At 40.4% G+C, this 26,742-nt stretch overlaps 3 protein-coding genes across 4 annotated transcripts in view; 1 reads left to right on the forward strand and 2 right to left on the reverse strand.

Moving 5' to 3' along the window:
* vat1l (vesicle amine transport 1-like) overlaps positions 1-5,521 on the reverse strand; it is a 22,075-nt gene extending 16,554 nt beyond the window's left edge. The window contains exons 1-7 of the mRNA XM_035627445.2: positions 4,449-5,521; positions 3,847-3,976; positions 3,449-3,664; positions 2,853-2,995; positions 1,471-1,574; positions 622-677; positions 312-506 (exon numbers count right to left, since the gene is read on the reverse strand). Of these exons, the coding sequence (XP_035483338.1) occupies positions 312-506; positions 622-677; positions 1,471-1,574; positions 2,853-2,995; positions 3,449-3,664; positions 3,847-3,976; positions 4,449-4,666 (1,062 nt within the window). The 5' untranslated portion in view covers positions 4,667-5,521. The remainder of the gene's footprint in view (positions 1-311; positions 507-621; positions 678-1,470; positions 1,575-2,852; positions 2,996-3,448; positions 3,665-3,846; positions 3,977-4,448) is intronic.
* A 119-nt stretch (positions 5,522-5,640) lies between these two features.
* bola3 (bolA family member 3) lies at positions 5,641-7,852 on the reverse strand. The gene is made up of 4 exons (XM_035627446.2): positions 7,662-7,852; positions 7,434-7,557; positions 6,520-6,608; positions 5,641-6,225 (listed from the first exon to the last, which is right to left on the reverse strand). Exons 1-4 carry the CDS (start codon positions 7,731-7,733, stop codon positions 6,160-6,162), a joined length of 351 nt encoding a protein of 116 aa, XP_035483339.1. The 5' UTR covers positions 7,734-7,852; the 3' UTR covers positions 5,641-6,159.
* On the forward strand, positions 7,265-26,741 carry LOC118301834 (polycystic kidney disease protein 1-like 2). 2 transcript variants are annotated; one of them, XM_035627439.2, is made up of 42 exons: positions 7,268-7,582; positions 9,050-9,634; positions 10,310-10,468; positions 10,566-10,754; positions 11,400-11,510; positions 11,589-11,736; positions 11,823-12,052; positions 12,149-12,559; positions 12,664-12,791; positions 12,929-13,076; positions 13,356-13,554; positions 13,888-13,999; positions 14,090-14,231; positions 14,421-14,612; positions 15,130-15,272; positions 15,401-15,580; positions 15,685-15,822; positions 16,263-16,409; positions 16,501-16,625; positions 16,717-16,837; positions 17,489-17,617; positions 17,730-17,955; positions 18,124-18,314; positions 18,413-18,643; positions 18,885-18,986; positions 19,089-19,267; positions 19,419-19,565; positions 19,672-19,871; positions 20,023-20,249; positions 20,344-20,560; positions 21,228-21,697; positions 22,226-22,322; positions 22,406-22,546; positions 22,637-22,822; positions 22,924-23,254; positions 24,057-24,190; positions 24,274-24,401; positions 24,506-24,666; positions 25,046-25,256; positions 25,367-25,468; positions 25,557-25,688; positions 26,286-26,741. In XM_035627439.2, exons 2-42 carry the CDS (start codon positions 9,313-9,315, stop codon positions 26,448-26,450), a joined length of 7,452 nt encoding a protein of 2,483 aa, XP_035483332.2. In that variant the 5' UTR covers positions 7,268-7,582; positions 9,050-9,312; the 3' UTR covers positions 26,451-26,741. The 2 variants fall into 2 exon arrangements, with proteins under 2 accessions (XP_035483333.2, XP_035483332.2); XM_035627440.2 differs by lacking the exons at positions 25,367-25,468; positions 25,557-25,688; positions 26,286-26,741 and having other exon boundaries at positions 7,265-7,582; positions 24,506-24,693; positions 25,046-25,180.
* The last annotated feature ends 1 nt before the right edge of the window (position 26,742 follows it).

A 26,742-nucleotide genomic window follows, 5' to 3' on the forward strand; every position in this document is an offset into this window, starting at 1 on the left:
CAACAATATCATTAAGTAAAGCCTCCATCTAGAAGAATTCACCAGGTACAGAATAACCACAGTGAGAATGGGGGAATTAGTAGAAACTGAGAGCAAAGTGATTGACATGGCCTGTCTGGATTTGTGTGGGTGTGAAATAATTGTGGAACAGGAAGATGCAACCTACCCACCATCTGTGGAAAAATGTCCAAGAACAGCAGGGACAAACAAAAGACTGTGTGCTATCCAGGATTGTTTGCATAAAATCTTCTCGTCACATTTAACCTTGCATCATTGTTTATCTTACACATGTGATCACCCCAGGCTCTTACCTCCTCCAGTGCCCACAGGGAGTCCACTACCGGCTTGATCTTCTTTTGGTCATAGAGGCACAAGAGTTTGTCCATCACTGATCTCACAAGACTACATCTCCCTTGTTTGAAGAGAAGGTTGAGGAGTGAGAATCCGGCTATGACTTTGTTCTCCTCGTATAGTTTAATAGGGTTCACCTTCTCCACCTGCCACCACTACGGGAAAAGAAACAGAGAGAGTGACTCATTTGTGCATGTTTCATTTGCCATGAAATGTTCATTTGGTACTATATTCTTCAAATGTTGTTGACAGACTGCATCTCTGACTCACAGATTTTGCAAAGCTGAAGAAACTCTTTGTTTCCCCAGTTACCATGTTTGACGCGCCTGAAGAGACAAAAATAAAAGGATTTCTGTGTGCTGTGCAAATGGTTAGACAAAAGTGACTGGTCAATAACAAGCAGGGAAGAAGCATGAGGGGTAAGGTGGTGGAGAAATGATTAGCACCTTTGGACCCTTAGATGTGTGCAAGCATGTCTTTTCATATTCAGTACAACTAAAATGAGTGAATTAATCTCCCTCTAATTCTGTTACTTGATTCATAAGGCTTGACATGGACTAAAGAAATTAACAGATATTGGATAAGAATAGTTGTGACGGACACTACATTTCATTTTCATGCTTTGGAGTATGTTTTAGTCAAGTGAGTCACTATTTCACACCCCAGTCCAGTTGCCAACACGCTTAATGAATGCAAGACTTGTCCAAGACTTGTCCTCATGGGAAATTTATCCGCTTTCTTGTCAAGACTTAGATAAGAAGATCGTCACCACTCTTGTGTTTGTCTGTTAAACCGCTAAGAGACTGTTGGCTTAGCTTAGCATAAAGACTACACCAACCCTATCCTTAACCCTAACACATTTTAGCATTTGAAGTTGTTTAATAAAGAAAACCATACAGTAAAATCAAACTTATAATTTCAGAGATAGAGTGCTTTCAATCTCCCAATGCTGTATGTTGTGTCGAAAAGTTGATCAGTTCTAAGTTCTAATTTTAACCCTTAAAGTTGAAGCACAGCAACAAAACAAAAGCAGTGTAAATCAAGTTAATTCCACTTTGAAAGTACCAAATGGAAATATAGAGTCTATGAACACAGGGAAAACTTAAATATTGTTCCCACCATAAAGGATATAATTTCCCAGTGGCTTCAACAGACTCAGCCCTTTCCCTGTATTCTCCCCACACAGGCAGTCCAACAAGATGTCGACTCCCTCTGGAGAAATCCTACAACATTAAGAACAAAGTAAAAGTCAAGTCCACTAAAAAAGAGATGTATACAAATTAATATACATGCAAGAGTACAATATGAACATTAGAGCTGCAACTAATTAACTTTTCAGTAAATTATTTGGTCCATTCAAGTTTGGTCTACAAAGTTTCTTAGAGAGCTCAAGTAGTTAATTCATGACTGCGAGTACTAAATGTGCAAAACATATTCCGAGTCTATAAATTCACCCTGTGATTCATATTCTGGAGCAGCTTCGGGATTTGTCTAATCATGGATTCATACGTTTTGAGCATTGATTCTCTGGAGAATTAATCTTTTAAAAAGTTGCAGCATACAACCCACGTTTCTTTTGACTCTGCCTACACTTTTACTTATAAAGAGATTATTGATGTTTTGCAGTGCCCACATTACCCCTCCTGAGTAACATTTTTAATATTAAAGTTCAAGTTTTTATTTTCTTATCACACACAAAATCAATAAGTCAAAAAGAGTTTGGCATACTTAGACTCATTAAAGGTACAGATATGAAAGACTGAAAGGCATGTTATTGTCAGGGGCACCTTAATTCCTCACTTTCTGCCTTGTGGCCCTGGACACCTGCTTGGCTAAACTGCTTGGTGGTCTTGTGATTCCCCTGGTTTTTGCCTTTTGTAAAAAGATTAATTTAATTGTACTTTGCTCTTGATCCTGAGAAGAATGTGTGGGCCAGAGAGATGAAAGGCACATGAATCCATTTCCACTGTCGAAATGTAGGAAGCATGAAACAATCTGTGCTAAAGAAACAATATTTGAATCTCTGCTGCTATAGCTCTGTAGATAGGAGGAGGCTGTGTGTTGATGTAGATCTTGAAATAATCAAAAGCTCTGCAATCTTTTCATAAAAGTCCAGACTGTAATTGCAGTAATCCTGGGACATATGTCATCAAAATCCCAACAATGCAACAAGGCCTTCTCTGTAGAGTAAACTGGCTAAGGCTGTGCTGTGAATGAAATGTGTAGTGTGTCAATGCTCGGCTCTAATTGCCTGAGTTGCCAGTGCAGTCCTTCACCCTGCACGACGTTGCTGTTTGAGATTAACTGTGAGTTTCCATGGGGACCATGGCCACGCAAGACCAAATAAGGCAACAGGTAAATCCACTATAGACTCGATGAGGTTCACGTTAACATATGTGATGATGCCTTCAAATTCAAACCTCATTTAAAACACTAGCAAATCGAATGTTTCCTAGAAACGTCACGATGAACCGCAATACAGAGAAAATTTCCATTCGTACTTTTTGACTTCTTGTACATAATCGACATTTCTGTCAAACAGGTGAGTCACGGAGTCTTTGATGGCTGCGTGTTTGAAACATGAGGCGATCCCGAACACGGTGACATTAGGAACAGTGGAGCACAGCTGAGCCACAGCTTGACCCTGAAAAATAACAAACAGTTGCAACAAATAATCAGTGGGAGCAGAGAGCGCTGAATGCACCGCAATCACAAACATACAACAGAATCCATATCACACAATAAACACACATTCATGAAAACATTATAAATTAATTTAGTTATATAGTGAATCATTCATGTTTGTGTAATACAATTGATTCATTGGCTGGCTGTAGGTATAACTCCAAATATAAACTGTCTGTTTTGAATAGAAAAGCACTTCTTTGAGTCATTTCCATAATCTAATTACTAAACAGGAAGTATTAGACAGAAATAATTGGAAGTTTATGTTTTCATTTTCGCACTGTAACAAAAACAACAGCTAACAACAGGGAGCAAGCAACCTGCTTCATTTGAAGGTACGAAAAACAGTCAGTTATAATGAAGAGATGAACTCCCTTTGATGCTGTGCAGGAGTCATAAGACAGGGACTTACTACACCACCTCCTGCTGAGTGCACCAACACCGACATCCCCTCTCGCAAATTGGCTACCTCGAAGAGCATCATGTAGGCAGCCACGAAGTTCAGGGAGAACGCTGCAGCCTCAGAAAAAGACATTTCATCTGGCATCATGTAGACAAAATCCACAGGTGTGCAAACCACCTCAGCCCAGGCATTGTAGTTCACAAAAGCCATGACTCGGTCGCCTATCTGAAAAAAACACGTGAGGGAGTAGCGAGGAGGAAGTTAATTTTACGGTAGATTACGGGTTAACTAGTGTTTTTCTTATTAACACACTTTCAGCACATGTTTACTACTCCAGTTTTGGTGATGCAGACTATTAATGAAACTGGCAACATGTCCTCATAGATCGCCACAATTTAACAACTAACCTCAAATCCCTTTGTGTTTTCACCCACCGACTCCACTATTCCAGAGCATTCAAAGCCAGGTACAAGAGGAGGTTTTGGAGGATTATCAATGGTCCCCTGACGCACCATCAGATCCAGGAAATTCAAGCCACTGCAACAACAACCAAAATGAGATGAAAAGACCCTAACATTGAATCCAATCGTGCATCTAAACTGTCTCAATCAATCTTGAATCAATAATACAAATATTCACTATAAGCTGTTGTTTCATGATTATCAGCTTTAAGTCACTGGCTTTAGCTCCAACAAGCAATCTTGACTAAATAGCATGACATACACTTTAATTTCCCTAAACTGCGAGTTTGACAACACTGGCAATACATGCTCAGCTATATCAACATTATTTCATGATCACAGCAGTTGGAAAAAATAGACACTGTCATTTAAAAAATGAATAAATGTGCTCGGTATGAATGGGCTCCACAGGAGAAAAGACCTGTGGCTTCATGACTGCGATGAGATGTCACAGCATCGCTCATACTGCACATTACACACCGTGGGGATGGTCAGAGCTCATCACAAGCCACGAGCACATATGTGATGTATGATATGGTCACATTTACCATGCTTTGACGCGGATCTTCACTTCGCCCTCCTGGGGCTCGGGCATCGTCTTCCTGCTCACCCTGAGTTTGTTGAGCCCTCCGAAACCCGCCAGTACCACCGCTCGCATTTCTTTGACACCGCCGGACGACGGCTCCACGTTTTCGGCTTCTTTCCCCACGGTTGTGTCGATCATGAACTCGGTTTCCTCCGTCATATCTGCTCCTTCTTTCGCCATGTCGGAGACCAGCCGCTCTCCTCTCCTCTCCGCTGCGCTCCTCCTCGGGGTTCAGGGTGATGATGATGATGATGATGGTGATGGTGATGTGATGGTGATGTGGTGTGCAACCTAGGCGCAGACACGCGCTGTGCGGATGGATGGGCATCCCCACAGTGCTGCGTCAAATCTCACCGCCCGCAGCCTTAGTCATGCGTAAATTGAGTGCCGAATAATCATTTTCCATTTCAAGCCAACTTCCAGATTCCCATTTTTTTTCCCAGAATCTGGACTATTATTCATCCCTGTGTATTGTCCTTTGCTTGCGGCCGGCCGGGGTCTGAAGAGCGACATCTGCTGGTGATGAGCGTGCAAACTTTATCTAAACGCTAAAGCCACATTATTCTGACATTACAACTCATACCTCCATGACTTCTCACAACAGCATCTCAAATAATGTAGAGGAACTTTACAAGAAGTATTTTCTATTGATTACTATGTCTATATAACTTCAAACATAGCCTTGATATTTTCTTATTAATCAGCCTGGTGGTCAAGCTTTGATGCACTGCAGAGCACAGACATTTCTTTAGGCTTCCTCTTTGGTCAACATGTTAAATATTGCTTTAGCTGTTTACACCATTGCTTTATGGGGAGGAGGGAAAAACTATTTAAAAAAAACAACTCCAGGGTTCTACCCTTTCAGGGTTTGAACCCTAAATAACTGGGTTCTCAGTCCTTAGCTTATTTTCTCAAAAATATCGCAAAATGTCCTTGCTCTCCAACAGCAGCAAAAATAAAAGCAATGATTATATTTTCACTATAAATATTATATTCAATGCAATAACCAATAAAATAATTATTCAAAAAGTGAATCCAAGCATCTCATACTTGTGCACTTACATAGAGATTACAACTGATTCCAGTGTTACATGTTTCTTTTTCAAACTTGATTTTTTCTTTAGATCACAAAAGCCTCAATAGTCAATCAAGTATTAAGTGTGTCGAGGAGGAGCATCTGCTTTTATTGTAACTCTGACTATCGGTCCAAAGGTAGAATAAATACAAGGTCAAAGTACTATACAATGGATTGTAATCAATTAATAAAGCATATGTCTTGTGATCACAGTGTAAGTGAAATTGCAATGTAGAACTCAGTTTTAAAGGGTCTGCAGCAATTCTCAAAAAAAAGGTTATATTTATGGTCAGAATTCCTGGACTGCACAAGTCAACCCTGAGAAAACCAACATGACTTGACATTGTACTGGCATTTTCTTACTGGAAGTCGTTTTTGTGCATTTCACAGCCTTCACTGGGTGTATATATTGTCTCAAAGCAGAACATATCTCACTGGATCAAAAAAAAACTTAACTCTGCATCTCTGCCACAGGCACACCAACAGTTACCATGGAATTCATCTAGAACACAATATCCTCTTATATACTGTACATTCATAAAAGCTACTGTGAACAAAGGGGAAAAGAGGTTGTTGGTCAGCAGTGGAAGGACTTCCTCTATTGCTTTGGGACCTCAGTGAAAATTCTCAGTCCATGCATTCCTTGAATCTCCTCCTTGAGAGCCTGAGGAGGATGACACACAACAGCTGATTAAGAAAATTAAACAAGTATAAAAATCTTTTTTAAAAGTTAAAGAGATTATCTTTTAAATATTACAAGAGTGATTGACAGACAACACCATGTATAGGTTTCAGTATAATATTAATAAAAAACAAACAAAAACACACATTTCACACATGCACATATCCAAAACTGCTGCGAATATTAGAATGGTACTGTAAGACAAAATTTGGACGAATCGTTACTTTATACTGCCACAAGAAGCACTGATTGTTGGGTTGAGGGGTTGTTATTTACCTGATTTACTAGCTGGTGTTGTTGCACTGTCCTTTTGCCTTTGAACTCACTGGACTCTATATGAATCTCATACATGGCCCCACAACCACCTAAACAAAGCACAAGATCACACAAACAACACAGTTATTAAGTTGGTGTTGTGTCAGACTTTTGTTTCTACACATCAATGAGGACATACTGGAAAAGTAATGAATGGGAGATTTGAAACACAAATACTGATGAACAGGGAGATGCTGCATCTTAACTCAGTAGAAATTAACTCAGAGGCAGCATGAACAGCAGAAATGTTAGAATATAGAACTGTGTTTAATAAAACAAGCAGTGGTATTGGTGAGGATAAATGAAAAATATAGGCCAATCTGACTTTCATTGTTCATTTGTAATTATGGGAGATATCAAACAGTGTGTGGATAATGTTTTTATAAACATACCATCAATGAGTCTAATCATATTATTCTAATGTTAATAATTGACAATAGAAAGAATAAATTAATCTAAAATCTAAAAATGAAGCTATAATACATATTAAGAATTAATTTAAAGTGATTAACTTTCCATCCGTTTGTTAGAAGCTCAGTTTTAAAACCAGAGTGAGCGCTTAAAATGAGATTAGGAAAACAATTCGACTTTTTTATAAAAAATATCAATCGCTCTTTATCATTTGTCACTTTATTTCGAACTATTTTGTCCCAGTCAGGATCCTGTATGAATCTTTACTCGGTCTTTTTCCAGTGATCTGATTGGTCAGTAGTTTGATTGTGTCGAGTAGTTAACGACATCGTGCGGGGCAACAGCTTCAGTTATCATGACGATGTACCTTGGGGGTCAAGAAGTGAAGCACTGTCGTAACCCTGACAACCAAGGGTCAAACCTGAATCCTCCGGTCACGAGGTAGACGTGTGTGTGTTTCTTACCTGAGATATCCACGACTTTGAGCGACGAGGCTAACGGGAACTTCTCCTTCAGGACGGTGGCGATCCGGACCTCTCCGTCCGTCTGTGTGGACAGACGTCTGTGCGCCTGGCCGCACACGACAACCTGCGGGGGCAGAAGACGAGGAGCGGTCAGTGGTCAACTTGTTTCTCCCAAAGGTTCACCGACACAAAGCTGCAGCGCGACGGCCGTTAAAAAGGTGTTTTTACTCGGTTGCTAGGTCGAAGAGTCCGGAGAGCAGAGGTCACGGAGAAGGTTAGGCCCCTTTTACAAGCCAACATTGTTAAAACGTGTACACGTTTATCTACGGTGCGTTTATTAAATAGTAAATCGATGCTTTACATCCACACTGTTGTTATCTCAACAAGTCATGTCCTCGCCGTAGCTGCGTCTCAGGAATATGACGTCACACATCCGGGCACTTCACGGGATTCCTTTTTCCCCAAACCTTCCGCAATTAAAAAATAAGAAATAAATATCAAATAAACAGGAGTGAAGGAAGTATACATTTCATTTACATAAATAAAACACCAACAAACTATGTTAAAGTAAAGGTCCTGTATTTTGAATGTTGCCATAGTATTTTGATATCAAGAAAATGTAAAGTTCAAAAGTCAAAAGTAAAAGAACAATCTTTACTCATGCTTTAATTCCGCTGCAGACTGAAACGAATAACTGCCCTCATGGATCAATCTTCTGTTTGTTTTCTCTATTAATAGACTGATTGTGAAACTTCTGGACATAATAAGAAATGACCCAGAGACCACAGTGACACTTTCACAATGCTTGATCAATAATCAAAGAATAACAATTACCTATTAAAATAGTTTTCATTTTCTGTCGATCAACTGACTGACTAATAATCACAGCTCAATTTTTTACAAAAAAAAGTTTTATTTGGTACTGTTGTTGACTATAGTACTACATTATTTAGATACACTTATAGCAATTCATCATATTTTATAAACTGATATTTTTTCTGTGAAACACCAATAATTGGTGATTACGGTCAGATAAATGTATGAAGGTACAATATTTCCTCTGAAGTGTAGTGGACTAGAATTTTAATTTCTCAGATAGAGAACAACCTCAAAATGAATTTTCACTGCTGCAAAAACATAACATGTAAAAACTACTGACTAGGTTGATTAAGAGATTCATTTTGTTTGGTAAAATATTAATCACAGTATAAACTATATATTTTTTCTTTTACTCACGTTTCATGTATAAAGTATATAATCACGACCCTTAAAAGAATGAGAGACATGTTTAAAATTTGCATTTCTTTTTTTTTTAACCAAACATTAAGGGATAGTGAAATGACTCTCACTGCCATGGTTTACTGGGTCATTTGTAAAAACCTGTGTTATTCCTACTCAAAATGTCTGACATGAAAACGTTTTTGTTGTTTTTAAATTAAGAAAATTAACCCTACTTAAAAGTAATGGATAACTTTCAACTTGAATGTTTTTTTTTTTGTTCAACCAAATCTGTCTGAACAACATCAGGCCCATGAGGCAGTTAAAGCCACCTTTAAAGTTCAGATTGACATTTTCATAGGATCAGGTCTGAATGAGAAGCTTATCTCTCTCTGCAGGTTGTGGAGCCGTGCAGTAATGGAGGCAGCGAAGCAATCACTGGCTGTTGATGGATGTCATGTCCCTTTTCACCACACGCCTGAGCTTTGTTTGTGCACAACAATTATGGGAAAAACACAAAGGTGGGCCGCCATCAATGCAGCCATACCAGTGTCAGAAATCATCCCCAAGAGCTGATCAGTGTCAGAGCTGCTGACGTCAGAACCCTTTAAAGACAAGTAACCGGAGAGTCTGAAGAGTGGACAGATGCAGAGACGCTGAGATGGACTGCAACGCTTTCCTCACATTGGCTTTGATGGTTCTTTATCTCAGCGGGACCTGTTTTGCTGAGGAGGATGCAGAGACTCCATCCTGCCCAGAATACCAGGAGGGATTTGATGGCTCCTGCTATGAGTTTGTCAGTTTGCAGCAGTCTTTCCTCAGTGCACAGGCATGGTGTGAGCGAGGCGGAGGTCACCTAGCCTTCATCCTGAATGATGAAACTCAGCAGTTCCTTCAGAAGCACCTGGAGCCAGAGAAGGACTGGTGGCTCGGACTGGCACCTGCTGCTCCAAACCTCACGCTGGAGTCCGCTGCCACTGAGGGTGAGATGTCATCTGGTCATAGGGTGCAGAGTAGAAGTTGCATGATTTCATAAGGCTTTATATATTTTTTCATGTATTTAAGTGCTGTTATATAAGTAAGGTTCAATAAAATCTGTGTTAAATTATAATCCATAAACATTTTCTGAAAGCCGTTTTGTTTAATGTATGAACAACAAATTTAAGATATCTGCGCGACCAATGATTATATCTCAAAACTGACTAAAAGATATCAGTAATCAGATCAATTGCTCTCTCAGTAGGCAGTTTGCACATCCATTAAAATATGTGAAATGTGATTGTTCGCTGACTTGAATGGAAGACAGGCAGAGTTAGATACGTATCTTCCTCAAGCAGCAGGTGTGATGAGAGATACTTCCCCATTATTTTCAATAGGCTTGCTGTCATGTGGCCTGATTTACAAACGGGTCTTTATTTCCCTTCACTGACATTGACATTCATTATTCATTCATCCTGTCACCAGCTCAGTCTTTTGCTTTGTTCTTTTACGATCCCTAATTGCATCTTAACAATGAACTTACCAGTAAGAAAGGACGTGGGGAAGGACCTTCGCCTATCAACTGTAGCGATAACATCTTCTGCAGCACTTTGCCCAAATACCAGAATTCAACGTTGAAGGTTGATCTAATCAATTGGATTTTTTTCCGTCTTTCTCAGGTTCCCTTGCGTGGCTGGATAGCTCAGATGTCAGCTATAGTAACTGGGTGAATGTTCCAGATGCAGAAGCAGCCTGTGGACATGTCCTGAGACATTCAAGGTTCCAGTGGGCAGCAACAGTGAACTGTAGCCAGGAACTCAACTTCATCTGCCAGTTTGGTACATACCCCTATATAAATAAAACATTTAGCATTAAAGTTATGTTGTGTTTGCTTCCTTTGTCAAATTCTTAATTATTATTTTTTCAAATTCTCAGATTCCGGGAGATCCATTGCATGCGATGGTCAAAATGCCACTCTGCAATGTGGCTCTGGGCAAGTTATAAAGATTGATGACAGCTTCTATGGCCGAAAAACAATTCACTACTGCCGATCCCAACTTACAGCCTCACCCACATCATCCCAGGAGGAGTGCAGCTGGATCGATGTGGTTAATTCTGTAACAGGTAATTTAAATTATGAATCAAAAAGTATTGTTTAAAAAATATAGATAATCAGCCTTTCTTATCTTCTGTAAAGCGAGTAGCAATGATATTAAAGTAGAAATATATATGTAGCCTATACAAGATTTGGTAACTCCTCATTTACTTGATGATTTTAACTTTCTAAAGCTGCATTTGTATTTACACTCAAATCTATGGGAACACTTTTTGCTTTGTTTAAAGCACTTGGGCAAAAAGACAAGATAAACATACTCAAATAACGGCAAACTACGTTTTTTGTTCCATGCTTTGTGTCAAACATAAAAAGCATGATTGCCCCATGACTGCAGACAAAAGGATTACACTGCCAGAAAAGACATTTGACAAACCACCTCCTAGGAGCTGAATAATGGGCTTTGGGGGTAAACCATAGGTAAACTCACATTCGTATCAGTCAGGAGTTAGCTTTACTGGAGGAGTTCATGCAATTAGTGAGCAAACAGTTGGTGTTTCTCCTTATTGTTAATACAACTCTTTGAAGAGCTATTAGTGTCATATTTTTTAACACATTAAGACAATATTTTTCAAGGCCCTCTCAATCTGAAACCTGAAAATAATCAAGCTAATCTTTGACACGTTGTCACCCACTTGACCTCTGTCTCGTTCCAGCCTATTGCCACGGACTGCAGGCTTGCCAGGCTCCAGTGGATCTGAGCTCTTTTGGTGAACCGTGCCCTGTGCTGGGAAGTTACCTCTCTGTAGAGTACCACTGCAAACAAGGTGTTATTTTTATTTGCGTTTCTAAAGATCTGTAGCAATGTTTCCGCGATCCAAATTAACAGCGTGATTTCCTCTCAGGACTCCACTTGTTGATGAGTAAACTGGCGGCTGTCTTTGATAATGTCACCATCACGGTGAAGTGGCTCCTTCATCCATTTCAGGGTAACTTGACGTGCACAGTGAATGCTGGAGACGGCCACATTATTGACCCTTACAGCCCAGAAGAGTGAGCCAGACTTGTACTGTAGACATTCCAGAGACGTAGGTATTGGAGTTGTATTTATTTTGAGTTTAACTTGACCTTTCTCACAGGATGGAGAGCACTATTATGCACAAATTCACCCGTCCCGGAGTTTTCATGGTCGGGGTGGAGTGCACCACCAGTGACTGGCATGTCACAGCTCAGAAAGCCATAACTATTCAGGAGCCCGTTGGAGAGTTCGGTGTGATCAAGTGCTATAGCAGGAATGTGTCAACAGATGGCACTAAATGCAATGCGCTTTATGGCAGACCTGTTCAAATTCAGGTGATGGTGGTGGCAGGTGAGTAAATAAAATAGTAGTTTAACAAGTAAAGCTTTTAATGAATTATATAAACAAAATACAGATTAATTTGATGCCACTATTTGCTTTCAATAGGTACAAATGTTTCCTACACCATTCAACATGAAGACCATTTGGTTGCGAACATGTCAGCGGACAAAGGGATTACGCCCCACAACATTACACTGAATTTAAGTGTGGTGGAGAAGCTCGGGCCTGGCTGCCACAACCTGACTCTGGATGCCTCAAACAGGGTCACAGCCCACCCTGCGTCCACTGACTTGGAGCTGTGTCTGCTGGAGCCTGTTGTAGGCCTGCAAGCCTTAGTCATGTCAGTGGCAGGCGAGTGTCCAGACTCCACCGATATTGTCTTTGGTGTTTCGTTGGAGCGAGGAGTCCCCGTGCAGCTTTTCTTCAACCTCACTGGAGCAACAGACACATTGTCCGAGAGCAGAGACATGCTCAATGGTAGCTTACAAGATTATACATTCTCCAGCCCGTTCGTAGGTACTAAAAGCTTAAGCTTAGCTTTTTTTTTTGAATAAAAAGGACTTGCACTATGAAAAATGTCACATGGTCAACATGATTGATTATAAACTCTTTTCATAAAGGATTGTTCAAAGTCAAAGTACGAGCCGTGAATGCCCTCTCCGCCTCTGATGTGGATGTGGACTTGGAGAACATACTCCGGGCTTGCCAGAATTACTCTGACTTTTCACCAGTTGAACATGGAAACACAGTATGTTGAATATTAGTATCAAACAATAATAATCTGTGCACAGATTAATTGTGATTCATCTAACATTAAATTAACAGCATGTGCATGTGTCTGCTTGTTGCTGGTGCCGCACAATGACTTTTTATTTGTATCAATAGACAGGTGATATGAGTGTCGACAACTCTACTGACTTGAAAATAATTGCTACTCCTGACACTTTGATCAACTACACTCAGAGTGTCACACTGAGAGTCAATGGAACTGAATCCTTACCCAGCAAAGGACTCGCATTTGAATGGAAATGTAGTAAGTACAACAAGTAACAATTCACTGACAACAGTATTTTCAACTACTTAAACCAAGATTACAGTAACTTCAGGGGGCGAACAAGATTAGAGGTCTGTGCTTTTGACAGTGAGAACTTTTTCATTCAAACCATAAGCCCTGTTTTTAAGTCTAATCCTGATTTTAATTACATATGGGTTGTGAATTTTTTTTATAGAGCATGACTTCTCTGTACAACACCAATCTCTATATTGTCGATGTGCTATGTCAAAGTTCTGCCTCTTACTTCTTTCCATGCAGAAGGAAACTGCAAGTGCAGAAACATAACAATGGAGAAGTTGCATGTCATCGAAAAAGATTGCCTTCCAAATCCCTTTGAATTTTTGAAATACACTTTAAAGGTGAGGAAACCCACCTGGTTTAGAAAAGGGGTCGGCCTCGCTTCAGCTTCAAAGTGCATCACCGTTTCTCCAAAAGAATTCACAGATGTCGCCATCAGGTAAAAAGAGGCCTTTAGAAAGGAATAATCAAAAATTGTTCTGTAGTTTTAAAAATCCTGTTCGTTAAGGAAAATTATTTCCAAAATGGATTATATTAACATTACTCAACCTTGAGGTTGTTACCACACTATATATTTTTTTTTTATATATCTGATGCTACATTGTATTTGGTTGATATACAAAATCTCTTACAGTGATCCCCACATACTAAAGAAATTCAGGTTTGGTTTTATAAAATAAGGACCAAACAGAGTTAAAGGGACAAAAAAGGTTGAATCAATTTGCAATAAAGACTTTTCTTACCAACATTTATTTCCTTTTATGTTTTACAGTTGTGATAATTGCACTTCTGTAAATGTGAACGACCATGTAAGACTGAGACTGAGCTGTGTGACAACTTGTCCAGACGTAATCTGGTATATCGAGGACCCCAAACCTTTGACGGTAAGTCTGAAACTGCATTTTGCTCGATTTCAAATTTTTAAATAAGGGATTAATGTGTCAAACTAATATCAACTGATGATTTTCTCCAAGGGTGGCCTTAAAAAATGTTACTCCACAGCAGGAAGGAGGCCCCCTATTGAGACTCAGGAGGGCAGCACCGAGTATATTGTACCCAGCCAACACCTGAAGGTCTCCAGGGACACACTATACAACATCAGTGTGATTGCTTATGGTGCGTTTCCATCCAATAGTCAGACATAAAGCTATTTTTCTTTTTAGAAATGCAGAATCTTAAGGATATCAAGGTAATCCATAACATGATAAGATTAGAATGAAAATGAGGCAAAAACACATTTCCAGTTCATGTCAATGAAAAAAGAGAAATTTTAATTTTAAAATGTATGTTTTTGATTTTTTACAGGCAAGAATGAGCCCGGTTTTGCCAAGTTCACTCTTCCAGTACCAGGTCCTGAGCCAACTGAACCAGCTGCAACCACAACTGAATGCAGCATTTCCCCCACATCAGGAACTGTTCTTGATGCTTTCAACATTACCTGCAAACCAAGCCCTTTCTGCTCTGCAGGCTGTTTTTATTGCTTCAAAACCGACCAAGGTGAGATTGTGATGCAGCTCTTTTGTGCCCTTCAGATTTAAACAAATAAAAAGAAAAGTGGAGTTTCTAAGAAGAAAGGGGAGAGCAGCAAAAGAAGAAGTAATTGGGTGGGAGAAGGTGAAGAAAAAGGAGAACAGAGTCTTGAAAAAATAGGAAGTGAGCTTTGAATAGTTGCAGGTTGGTTTATTTAAGGTAGGCATGGTGCACATTGTATGTTATCAATTAATAATCAATTGAATGTAGTTTGATTTGAGCTTAAAATAATAGAAAACATTATAATTTGGTTGCTAATAAAGAATTTAAAACTTTTTTTGTTGAACATGAAGTATAAAACCCTTCATGTACCAAAAATTTAAGTAAAGAGAATCTGCTATGCTTCATTTTTACCGAGACGTGTTTTGGTCAAAATTTGGGGTTTGGGGTCATTTTTAGGCTTTTCCTATTTGGTGACATTAATGTAGACAAATAATTAAAAAAAACAGTTTTACTAAATAATTCTTGTTTTTTTGTCTTTGAGGCAAACATCTGCGCTGCAGTTACACAAATGAGGTGAAATCTGTCTACCTGCCTCTTGGAGATAAGAACAACAATTACAGTTTGTCTGTTGTGGTAACTGTGAAAAATGAATATGAGAAAGCCACCGCAACTGTAACTACTCAGGTTTGTCATCCGCAAGTAATCAAGCATGTGAGAAAAAGAAGGAGAAATAGAGAAATCAAAACTGGATCATTGTCCAGATGATGTAAAGGACTTTGAATCATTGCGAATTATTGTTTATCTTCCTCAAGGTACGGAAAAGTAACTCTGGTACCTCAGTGGAGGCTCTCCAGTCTGCAGTGGAGGACACTGTGACTCAGTTAGAGGAGCAAGGTCTACTCTCGGGTGAGACACTCGGACAAATATTTACTTCAGTTTCTGACATGCTGAACACAGAGGCCGGCCAAGATCAGAAGGATGCAAGGACGAAGGTAACAGAAAACGGTTCATGCTGAAACTGTGGAAACAGGCTGATATATTGCTGCGATATCTGTGCAAGCACCATGAAATTAATCAGCACTTCTCTCCCTTTCAGCTCAGAGAGCAAATGCTGACCAAAATGGCCACAGTGCTGGTGGACTCCCCCACTAATACCACACAGGGAGTGCAAGTGACGGCCAGAGCTGTGGCCGGACTCACCCAGCGCTCAGATGAGCTCAGTCCGGCTGCTCAAGTAGAGTGCATCACAGCACGTTCAAAAATTCTGCCAAAACTATCTTTCAATAATTTGTTACAATCTTCAAATGTCCACTTATAATAATGTTGCATATTTAATACTTCATATACTGCAGCAAATAGTAGAATGAAATGTTCTATTAGAGTCCTTGTTCCCATGAAGTCTAAACTCAAGCAAACAGAGAAGGAAAGAAAAAAAAGTTTTTGATCTAAATATGACTTTGCAATCTGCAGCAACATGCAGACCAGGCTAATTAAAAGTGTGAAATATATTGTTCTTAGCCTGAAATTTCGAGTATACTCAGAAGTAAATGAAAGTAAAGTGAAAGTAATAGGTTAAAGTCAATAAAATTTTATATTATTTCATCAATAAAATGTGTTGCTCTTGGTGGAATACTTTTAATCAGCAGTTGTTTAATTGCAGTATTTCTTCTCCAGGAAGAGGCGGGTTCGTTGTTGGTAGACCTCAGCTCCTCCCTCAACACCGTGGGTGTTAAGCAGGACGACAGCGATGATGGAGAAGTTGTGCAAGCAGCTACACCCATAGTTGAAGCAGCCAGCAATATTTTGAATGTTTCATCCAATGTAAGGAAAACAATTGTGAAACATATTTTTTCTTTTGTTTGGTAAATTTTTCGACAGTCTATACTAAACAGATATAATGTTTTTTTAACAGAAAAAAGTCTCCGATTTTCTCCTGACTGGGATAAACAATGTTCAAAGTGCTTTGCTGAATAACAGAAAACTGGATGGAAAACCTGCCATCATTGATTCTGGTCAGATCAGTGTGTATGTCAACAGGTAGGAGAGAACTGACACTGGCTGGAACATAAATAATTAACTGGTGTTTGCTGCAATCACGGAAATCGATTTGAATGGTTTATATCTGCAGAGTCACTTCAGAAACCATGCAGATACAGCATATAAATGTACAGAAGAGCAGCTCGTCCAAATTCTCCTTCCCTAAACTGCCTGAAGACGTTGTGTCTCCAGAGGAGCCAGTGGATGTGAGGGTAAGGGAAACGCAAACACGAAACATGCAGTGAATTTAAAGGTGCCAACCAGTGTATCATCATACCCTTTCAAAGTAATTTTCAAGTGTGATTTAGTTGTAGGGCTCTGTGTGGACATAGCCAGTACAAGGTATTCGTTTTCTCTATAGCTGAAAATCCATCATGCAAGGACCAGTTGAGAAATGCTACAATTACCAGAACTGGTCCACACCCAACAGTTTCATTAAGGCAAACATACAGCATGGAATGATGGCACTTGGGCAGTCCGCTCCTGTGGGCCTCAAGCTAGTCAGAGCAAAGCTGCATGTCAGCCAAGAATAAACCAGAACTGGCCTTAATCTTGCAGTGAGCACCTCATCTTGGCAAAATAGAGACCACATTGGATTTGGGATATTTTGAGGCCACAGTTTGGGCCACTTCAGGCTCATTTCCATTTTGTCTGAGCCCGAAGAAGGCCAACAGTGCCACATCATTGCCTGAAATGGCCCACATCCAAATGAAATCTGGAAATGAGAAGTGTTGCATTTCAAAACTTTGGCAGCAAAAAATAGCACAATTTGTAGATTAACATATTTGATCAGATCAGATTTTTATCTGCGACTCCACAATTTTTATTTATTTATACACCAGTGTATGTCTATTTCCTTCTAGATGATGAGCTTTGAGAAAAATCCATATTCTTGGAAGGAGGGAAACATCACAGGAACTGTTGGATCTGTGTCTCTCACCACAGTCAACGGCACAGTCATTCCTGTCGAGAACTTACCTGATGAGATCGAGGTAATTTCGAGAGATACTTTTAGTAACTCAAGGTAATTTTGAAAGATAATTTTAGGAACTCAAGGATAACGTTGATAGATTGTTCAAAATAATGTGATTTCTGGGTTTTCAGATTTTCCTACCAAGACTCGACGTTGGGCAGGAGAACAGCACCATCCTTGACCTCGCCAATTTCAGCACATTAATAATTGATGTCCCCTCACCGGATGTAACGCTGGTGCTAAAAATGGAGCCGTCTGAGGACCTTTCTTTCATGCTATACCTGGGATATAAAGATTATCCAAATGATGAGAGTTACGTAGCCAAGACAAAGATCCCTCTCGAGAATACCAAAACAGGTAAAAATATTTTTTTTGTCGTATAACAAACATTACATCGCTGATAGTCACATCTATAAAATACTCAAAACACTGGACCATAATAACATAATAATTGATAATAACAACCTCAAAACACTCTACATATTTGTTTTTTTGTACATGAGCATATCTGTTGTTTTAACCCAGAGGAAAAATATACCTGGGTGCTGAGTCCCCAAGACAGAAGAGGAGATGTTGGAGTGCACTACCTTGTCATGAAGCCCATTGTCAAGCCAGGTGTGAAATCCATCAACACCACTGTCACTGTCATTTCAATCGCTGCCCAGTGCAAATACTGGAATGAAAGTGAATCTTCTTGGAGTGAAGATGGCTGCAGGGTGAGTCAAACAGTGCATCACCACCAAGGCACCATTGAAAAGGGGAGCTGTTTGACCGGCTATTTTTATTTTTTGTTCTCTCTCTCTCTCTCTCTCAGGTCGGTCCACTCACCACGCCTTTGGTCACTCAGTGCCTCTGTAACCACTTGACTTTCTTCGGCAGCTCTTTCTTTGTCATGCCGAACTTGGTGGATGTGTCACGCACAGCAGAACTTTTTGCCACATTCACAAACAACCCTGTGGTGGTGTGTTTCGTGGGGTCCATCTTTGCTGCTTATATCCTGGTGATTGTGTGGGCACGCAGAAAAGACATCCAGGACTCAGCCAAGGTAAAGTATTTTTGCCGTATTATACTGTTGATTTGAAATGCCAGACTATTCAGAATGTTGGCTTCTGACTCAATAGATCAAATTTTATAAGTTTTGTGCATGAAAAGTCTACAAAGCAACAATTGGCAACAACCATCAGTTAAGTTTAAAGAAATATTAACTACACTGTATTTTCTCAGTAAATACTGTTGATTAGTCAAACCTAATCCCTGAGCGCTGTGTTTTTGACATTCACATGTAGGTCAAGATAACAGTGCTTGAGGACAACGACCCCTTGGCCGAGTATCGTTATATGCTGAGTGTCAGCACCGGGCATCGGCATGGTGCATCCCCCTCCTCTCAGGTCAGTGATGTCTGTGGGAACTGGAAGAAGAAAAAAATCTGTGATGATTTATGATTCTGACACTCTCTGATCATCTTGAGTGACACTTTTTTTACGTCTCAGGTGACCGTGACCCTGCTGGGTATCGAGGGAGAAAGTGACCCTCACCACCTGACCGACGCTGAGAAGCCCATGTTTGAGAGGGGTGGGGTGGACATGTTCCTGCTGACCACACACTTTTCTCTTGGAGATCTGCAGAGCATCAGACTGTGGCACGACAACTCGGGAGAACACCCTGCATGGTATGGGTTAGAGGCCGGGAGACTCTGATGGGCCACCATTAAACTAGAATGACCTTGAATAACCTCCTTGGCAGGTGTAATTATTTCAAGTTAAGCCTGAGTTTGTGTCATTTGTTCGAGCACTGGAGATAATTATTGATGTCGTGTGCAGGTATGTCAACAAAGTGATGGTGCAGGACCTGGAGAGTGGTCAGAAATGGCATTTCCTGTGTAACTCCTGGCTCGCTGTAGATGTGGGAGAGTGCGCTCTCGACAAGGTCTTCCCAGTAGCCACAGAAATGGATTTGAAGAAGTTCAGGTAAGAGCTGCTACTGATCTGGTGAAGTCGCACTACCAGGAAATTAGACATAATTCCTTATCCTTATCACTTTATCATCACCTAATTTCTCTTCCACAATTTTTAGCAACTTGTTCTTTATGAAGACAGCCAAGGATTTCCGTGATGGCCACATCTGGTTCTCTGTCATTAGTCGGCCTCCATGCAGCACATTCACACGTGTACAGCGAGTGTCCTGCTGTTTTTCTCTTCTGCTGTGCACTATGCTTACCAGCATTATGTTTTGGGGCATCCCGACAGACCCCTCTGAGCAGACCATGGACCTGGGTATGTAACAAAATAAACATTTTTAAATTACTTTTGTCTATAAATCAATTATATATATATATATTTGACAATTGTGCTGTCTCACTGACAGAGTGGACTAAAGGGACGTCCTTTAATCACATCCATTTTAAAGTAGAACTTTACTTTGCAGGCCACATCGAGTTTACCTGGCAACAGGTGCTGATCGGAGTTCAAAGTTCAATCATCATGTTTCCCATCAATCTCCTCATCGTGAGCATCTTCAGAAACACTCGTCCTCGAGAGAAAACTAGACAAGCAGATGCGTCCAAACAGGGGAAGACTGGCCGAGTTTCTCCATCACAGACTTCTTCTCTGCAGAGGAAGCTGAAGGACATCACAGCCGATACTGTGATCAAGGTGAGGCCTTTGGGCATCCTGAACCTGACTTTTAAGTAATCACTTCACAATTTTCCATGCCTGAAGAACTTGTGTCCTAATGTTTCTACACTAGGACATAAAGAAAATTGCTCAGTCCCTCTCGAAGGCCATGAAGAGTCCACTGCCACATCAGGAGCTCCATCCTGGTCAGAAGGCAGACATCAACACTCTGTTGTCTCTGGTGGAGGACATCATCAGGCAGCAGAACCGAGCGACTGGAGACTTCTACACTGACACATCCAAAAGGGATCAATCCATGATCCTCAGTTTAAGGGCCGTCAGTATTCAAGGTAAACTGCACAGTAACCTTTACATTGCTCTTTATATCATGTGTTATTTTATTCTTCCAATTGGAGCACCAGAGGTGAACAAATAAATATTCTTATTAATATGATGGCCATTTATCACATAGCAAATGTGTAATTAAAATATATTAAAGTGAGAAAAAAATATCCATTAATATCTATTGTATTTCTTACTCTTTAAGATTTATTTTCTTTCAGCAGAATTTTCATTCTTTTTATGTCTTTATGCATTTTACCTTTAATACACAGATATGTACATTACTAAGTATTGTTATTTTCTTTCATTTCTATAGGACAAACAGTATCTTCTCTTTTACAAACAAATTCTAAAGTTCTCAAGCAAACCCTTCTGTATTCCCAGACTCCGCATAGAGTGACTGGATGATGGTGATGTGACCTGTGATGTTTCCAGTAGTCTTCATTAGGCCATACCTTAGTTTTTATATGGATTAATTTTCATGCTTGACAACAAAATAAATAATGCAACGACTACAAAGAAAATCCTCCTAAGGAGAAAATAACGATTTAAAAATCGAATTCCTTGGTATTGTTTAAGTAGAAATGTGTTTAGATTTTTTGATGTGTTGGGTTTTCAGTGGTGTTCTTTGGTGAAATCATCCTAACTGACTAACGCTGACATTTACATGGACAGAAAACGGTGAGTGTGGCAGCCCTGAGAAGACTTCAGATGAAGTCCAGAAAAAGAGCAACAACAGCCGATACCTGTACAGGCAGCTGCGTCATGTTGAGAAGGAGCTGGGTCTGTTGGGACCTTCTCGTTTCCCAAACCCAGACAGCTACAATCGAGCCATGCAGCAGGTTCAGGGAATGAAGGGTCTTCTGGAGCATCGCCTCCCCGCATCCAGCCTGGACCAGCATGACCGCAGCCCCAGTCCAGAACAGGGCATCACCAATGGGGACTCCGCCAAGAAATGCTGTCAAGGAGGGCTGCCATGGTGGTTTGTGTTTGTTGGATGGATATTGGTGATTGCAACCAGCGGTGTGTCAGGATACTTCACCATGATGTATGGGCTGACGTACGGGAAAGACCGCTCTATAAGCTGGCTCATCTCCATGTTGGTCTCCTTCTTTGAGAGTCTCTTCATTACCCAACCTCTGAAGGTGAGGTCAGATAATTGGAGCTTGGAGCATTTCCAGACGCTGTCCAATCAGTTTTTCTGTGTTGAATAAAACTCTATTATGCCCATGAATATATTATTGATATATTTACTAAAACATTATACAACATACAAGCACATTTTTTGCAAAAACAAGCTCCCACAGAGCCAATTCAGTGATAATTGTAATCTGTATTTACAGAAAACCCCTTTAACATGAAGGTCACATAGCGTTTTTGTACAAGGCAGCAAGTTAAATTAACAAATTTTAAGATAAACCAATTTAAGTAATAAGATGAAGGGTCAATCTAAATGTAAAATCCAATCCGAATGAATGAATTGCTTTATAATAATTTGCAAGGGTTTTCAGGTACAATGTATTTTTATACTACACTGATCATTATGTAGGTAAACATGCAAGCGTACAGCTCATAAATACGTTGATTATGTACATATTTTTTTCCTCTACACTTGAGTTCATTTTATCTTATGGGGTTTCCTGGTACTGAAGTCTGAAAATCTTCTGTCACAGGTTCTTGGTTTTGCTGCTTTCTTTGCTCTCGTTTTGAAGAAAGTTGACCAGGAGGAGTATGGAGCGCCTCAGATAGATGAGAGTCTGAGAAACCCAGGCATGTTTTTCTTTTCCCCTTCATTTTAAATTTTGGGAGGGAAAAAAACAACTTAACAAACCAGAACAAAATTCCTCCCTCAGATGATCCTGATGCAGTGCGGGCAGCGAGAAGAGACAGCACATGCAGTTTCTATCAGCCACCACCTCCCACTGACATTGAGAGGATGAGGAACAACATGATTAAGGAGCAGAAAGTCTTTGCACTAATGGGGGAGATTCTTAGTAGGACGACCACTTTAATACATAACAACAACACAGGAAACAATTTAGCAGTTTGTGATGCTGATGTAAGCTATTTTGTTTGTGATGCAGCCTACATGGGATTTTTGTGGATGTTGCTCCTGGTGGCGTATGGTCAGAGGGACCCCAACGCTTTCTTTCTCAGCCAACACATTCGGCAGAGCTTCAGCAAAGGAATCTCAGACAGTATGAGTATTCAGCAAGTGTTCAACTGGGCAAACACAACTCTGCTGAGCAACCTGTTTGGAGAGCGCCCAGGTCAGTTTGATGGGGAGACATTAAGTGTTGCATACATTTATTTGGACTAACTGTCAGAAATAAAACAATGTAAATTGATATCATGCGAATATCTGTCACAGGATTTATCACAGACGGAAACTCAAAGCTGGTGGGTAACGCTCGTCTCCGCCAGGTGAGGGTGAAGAATAACTCCTGTCACATTGCTCGCTCCATGCAGCAGGCTGTGCTGGACTGTCACGCTCCGTACTCGTGGGAGTTGGAGGACATGGGCTCCTACTCTCCAGGCTGGAGTCGCCCTGTGGGACGTAACACCTCACTGAACCTTCAGAGCCCGTGGACGTACCAGTCCCAGGCTAAACTGAGGGCGTATCCAATCTGGGGCAGTGTAGTACTCTACAGAGGAGGAGGGTTTGTGGTAGATCTTGGGCCGGATTTACCGAATTCCAGCAGGTAGGCATTTTAACACGAGGGGCCCACTGAAGTTAACTCAGCTTATGCTATAAAGATTTTGTGATGAAAAAGATTCATTTGTTGACTGATTTTAGTTACTAACTAATCGTTATAGCAATTCAACGACATTACTTTGGTCTCTTGGAAAAAGCAATGGACATTTTTGTTTATTTTTTGACAATTTCTAGATTAAATTAAGTTACAAATGTATCAAAAACAACCAACGAACTAGAGTGGCAGCCCATAGTGCGTATACCTCCACCACGGCCAAACATTCCTACGCATGCTTGTGTAGTTCTTCTGTTAGAAATATAAAAAAGGAAGTTATCTGATAACCTAAATAATTTATAGTCATAAAACTTAGTCACAGAAAGTGGGGGGAAAAATGATCGTTCCACCCCTTACTGTGAATCTGCCCCAAAATGTATTGGGTTCTTCTCAGGCCCAGGCCCCATCCCTACACCAAGTCTGGTGGAAATGTTTTTTTCTAGTTTTTGCATAAACCTGCTCACAAACTAACCAACAAACAGACCCCGGTAAAAGCATTACCTATGCCAAGGAGATAATGATGGAAATACTTGTAAGTGGCAGCGTTAAAGGTGATAAGAAGATAACTCTGTGAAAATTAATTCTAAAACAAAACCAGCATAATGCACACAAAAACACACGTTGTTTCTTTGATAGTTAAATGCTGCGTATTGAGATTTGTCAGTGTGTTATTAAATGCTTTAACTTGTTGTGTTCCTGTGATTTTGTTAGCTGTGAGTCGTGCATACATCATATTACCAATCTGTCTTGTTAGATCCCTTCAGTACCTGTATGACCACACCTGGTTTGATGTGCACACCCAAGCGCTCTTTGTTGAGTTCACTGTGTACAATGCCAACGTCAACCTCTTCTGCATTGTCACACTCATGCTGGAGACCACAGCCATAGGTAAGTAGTCCATGTGTGTGAGAGCTGCACAATAACTTGACCGTTGACACGGACCATGTTGTGTGTAACGTTGTTTCTTCCAGGAGCTTTTCAATTCCGCATCGAGCTTCAGAGTGTGCGTCTATACCAGTCCACCGGGGGCCTTCACATTTTTGTCATGGCCTCCGAAGCCATCTACTTCCTCTTTATCATTTATTACATGTTTGTTCAGGTGTGTATTCATTATCCTGATTTAACCACCACTACCAATAACAATCAGTAGTACAGTTTCTCAGCAGAACATCTGACATCTGGCTCTTCTTGTGTCGCCACCAGGGGAAGCTGATGAAGCAGCAGAAATGGGCCTATTTCAAGAGTAAGTGGAACCTGCTCGAGCTGGCGATCATCATTCTGAGCTGGAGTGCACTGTCTGTCTTCATCAAGAGGACTCTACTGGGGAAGCGGGACATGGATTATTACCAGAACAACAAAGACCTGTAAGCAACAAGAAAAACCCAACCCATGTAAATATATAAACTAGGATCTTATTTTAACACAGCTGTGAACATGTCTGCATTTTTCATATTTATTTTTTCTGACTGTATATGTCCGTCTTTAAGATAGCAGCTCATACTATCTACAGTACACTAGATGCTCTGAGCAAAACATTGTTCTTACCAGCAAACACCATTACTGGTGTTAGGAGAGGAGGCGCTTTGATACTAGGTTTACTATTATTTGTTAACCCATTCAAAAACAGCTTGATTTTTTTTTACTAATTTCATCATCATATCTGTTCAACAGTTTGATAATTGTGACTTAAAATCTCGACATTAGCCGTTAAAACAAGACTCTTGACTGTGACTCTGTCTCCAGATTCGCCAGTTTCCATGAGACAGCCAAGTCCGACGCAGTGCTCGGGTATCTGATTGCCTTCTTAGTGCTGTTGGCTACAGTCAAACTGTGGCACCTCCTGAGACTGAACCCCAAGCTGCACATGATCACATCCACACTGCAGCGAGCCTGGACTGATATTTCAGGCTTCCTGGTGGTCATGACCATCATGTTCCTGGCTTACTCCATTGCTGTGAGGAGTTTCCCACACTTGACACTGAATTCCTTATCCATACTTTTGTGAAACAGAACTCATTCAAAATGTGTTGTTTGACACAAATACAAACTACTGCTCCTTTTCAGTCTAACCTGATGTATGGGTGGAAGTTATACTCCTATCGGACTCTGCTGGATGCTGCACAGACCATGGTCAGCCTGCAGCTTGGCATTTTTAACTATGAAGAGGTTAGTATGAGATTATAATAATTGTGCCACAGCAGATTCTGACTCAGCTGACTCTTCCTAATTGTACTTCTTCCTCCTGACCCTTCAGGTTCTGAATTATAACCCAGTGCTTGGTGCTTTCCTCATCGGCTCCTGCATCGTGTTCATGACCTTTGTGGTGCTGAACCTCTTCATCTCTGTCATCCTGGTGGCATTCAGTCGAGAGCAAATACATCACAAGGTAGCTCGAGTGTGAATGTGGCTGATGTCAGTGTTGACTTGTCATAGCAGCCAACTGTGACCACACATTGTAGAAGAAGTCAGATGTAGAGAAATGGCCTAGATGGTTTTATTCTCCTTGAGTAAGGCCCTGTTCAGACCTCTTGATAATATTCATACTGAGAGATCTGATTATAAGTGGACAGCTTTAAATATGTCTGTCACACAAATATACACAAACAAATGATGTTTGACTATTTAGATGAGTCCTTTGTCAGTGGGTTTGTGTGTGTGTGTGTGTGTGTGTGTGTGTGTGTCTTAGAAAGGGAGAGAGCGGATTTGGGAGGGGCTGTGTGATTAAATGAACTGCGCGAATGTATATGTGTGTGGCGGTCAGTGGCCTAAAATAATTAATGGTCAGGTGGAAGAGTGAAAATATTTTTGGTTCACTATGGAACTGTGGTGGGATGGAGTTGGTCAGCTGACTGATGCATTTGCTAAAAGAGTGTGGCCACATTTGTCCCAGACCATCTCCCAATATGGTGTGAGTGATCAATGTTAGGGATGTTAATATCAGATTTTTAACAGGATCTCATGCATATTGCTCTCTGTTTCTCAGCCATCAGAAGAGGATGAGATTGTGGACCTGATGCTCATGAAACTCTGCAGTTTATTTGGACTCAAATGTAAGAAACAAGTGGGCGACAGCTCGACTGGGAGACCGTTTGTTTCATCTGTTTCAACAACATCTGCAAATTCTTCTGGAAATATCCATGAGGGCTGACATGTCACACTACAGTCAGAGCTTGACAGTGCTTTGTGTCAGTTATTGTGTTTGCTATTGCCATATTGCTTTTTTTATGCAAACTAACATGTTGTCGCTTTGTGACTAAATATTAGCCCTTGCAAGTCTGTAAATTATTAGCACCTGACTCTACAGCTGCAGATCTGTCATTATTGTAGAAGACGCAGAGAGAGAGACAGCAAGGAACTAAGGATAAACCTTATGTTTTGCTGTGAGACACTGTATTTCCGCTGCTGTATATTTGATAAACAAATAAATGTGTTTCTGTGAC

The sequence above is a fragment of the Scophthalmus maximus genome, chromosome 4 (genome assembly GCF_022379125.1).
Source record: "Scophthalmus maximus strain ysfricsl-2021 chromosome 4, ASM2237912v1, whole genome shotgun sequence".
Lineage (NCBI taxonomy): Eukaryota > Metazoa > Chordata > Actinopteri > Pleuronectiformes > Scophthalmidae > Scophthalmus > Scophthalmus maximus.

Excerpts from the sequence above, each read along its gene's own strand:
- bola3 (XM_035627446.2), bottom strand. The coding sequence starts at position 7,733 with ATGTTGGCTTGTAAAAGGGGCCTAACCTTCTCCGTGACCTCTGCTCTC. Across the intron at positions 7,558-7,661 it reads CTCTTCGACCTAGCAACCGA|GTTGTCGTGTGCGGCCAGGC; the intron begins GTAAAAACACCT and ends CTGCCCCCGCAG. Across the intron at positions 6,226-6,519 it reads AACACCAGCTAGTAAATCAG|GCTCTCAAGGAGGAGATTCA; the intron begins GTAAATAACAAC and ends CATCCTCCTCAG.
- LOC118301834 (XM_035627439.2), top strand. The coding sequence starts at position 9,313 with ATGGACTGCAACGCTTTCCTCACATTGGCTTTGATGGTTCTTTATCTC. Across the intron at positions 10,469-10,565 it reads CAACTTCATCTGCCAGTTTG|ATTCCGGGAGATCCATTGCA; the intron begins GTACATACCCCT and ends TCAAATTCTCAG. Across the intron at positions 16,410-16,500 it reads TTTTGAATGTTTCATCCAAT|AAAAAAGTCTCCGATTTTCT; the intron begins GTAAGGAAAACA and ends TTTTTTTAACAG.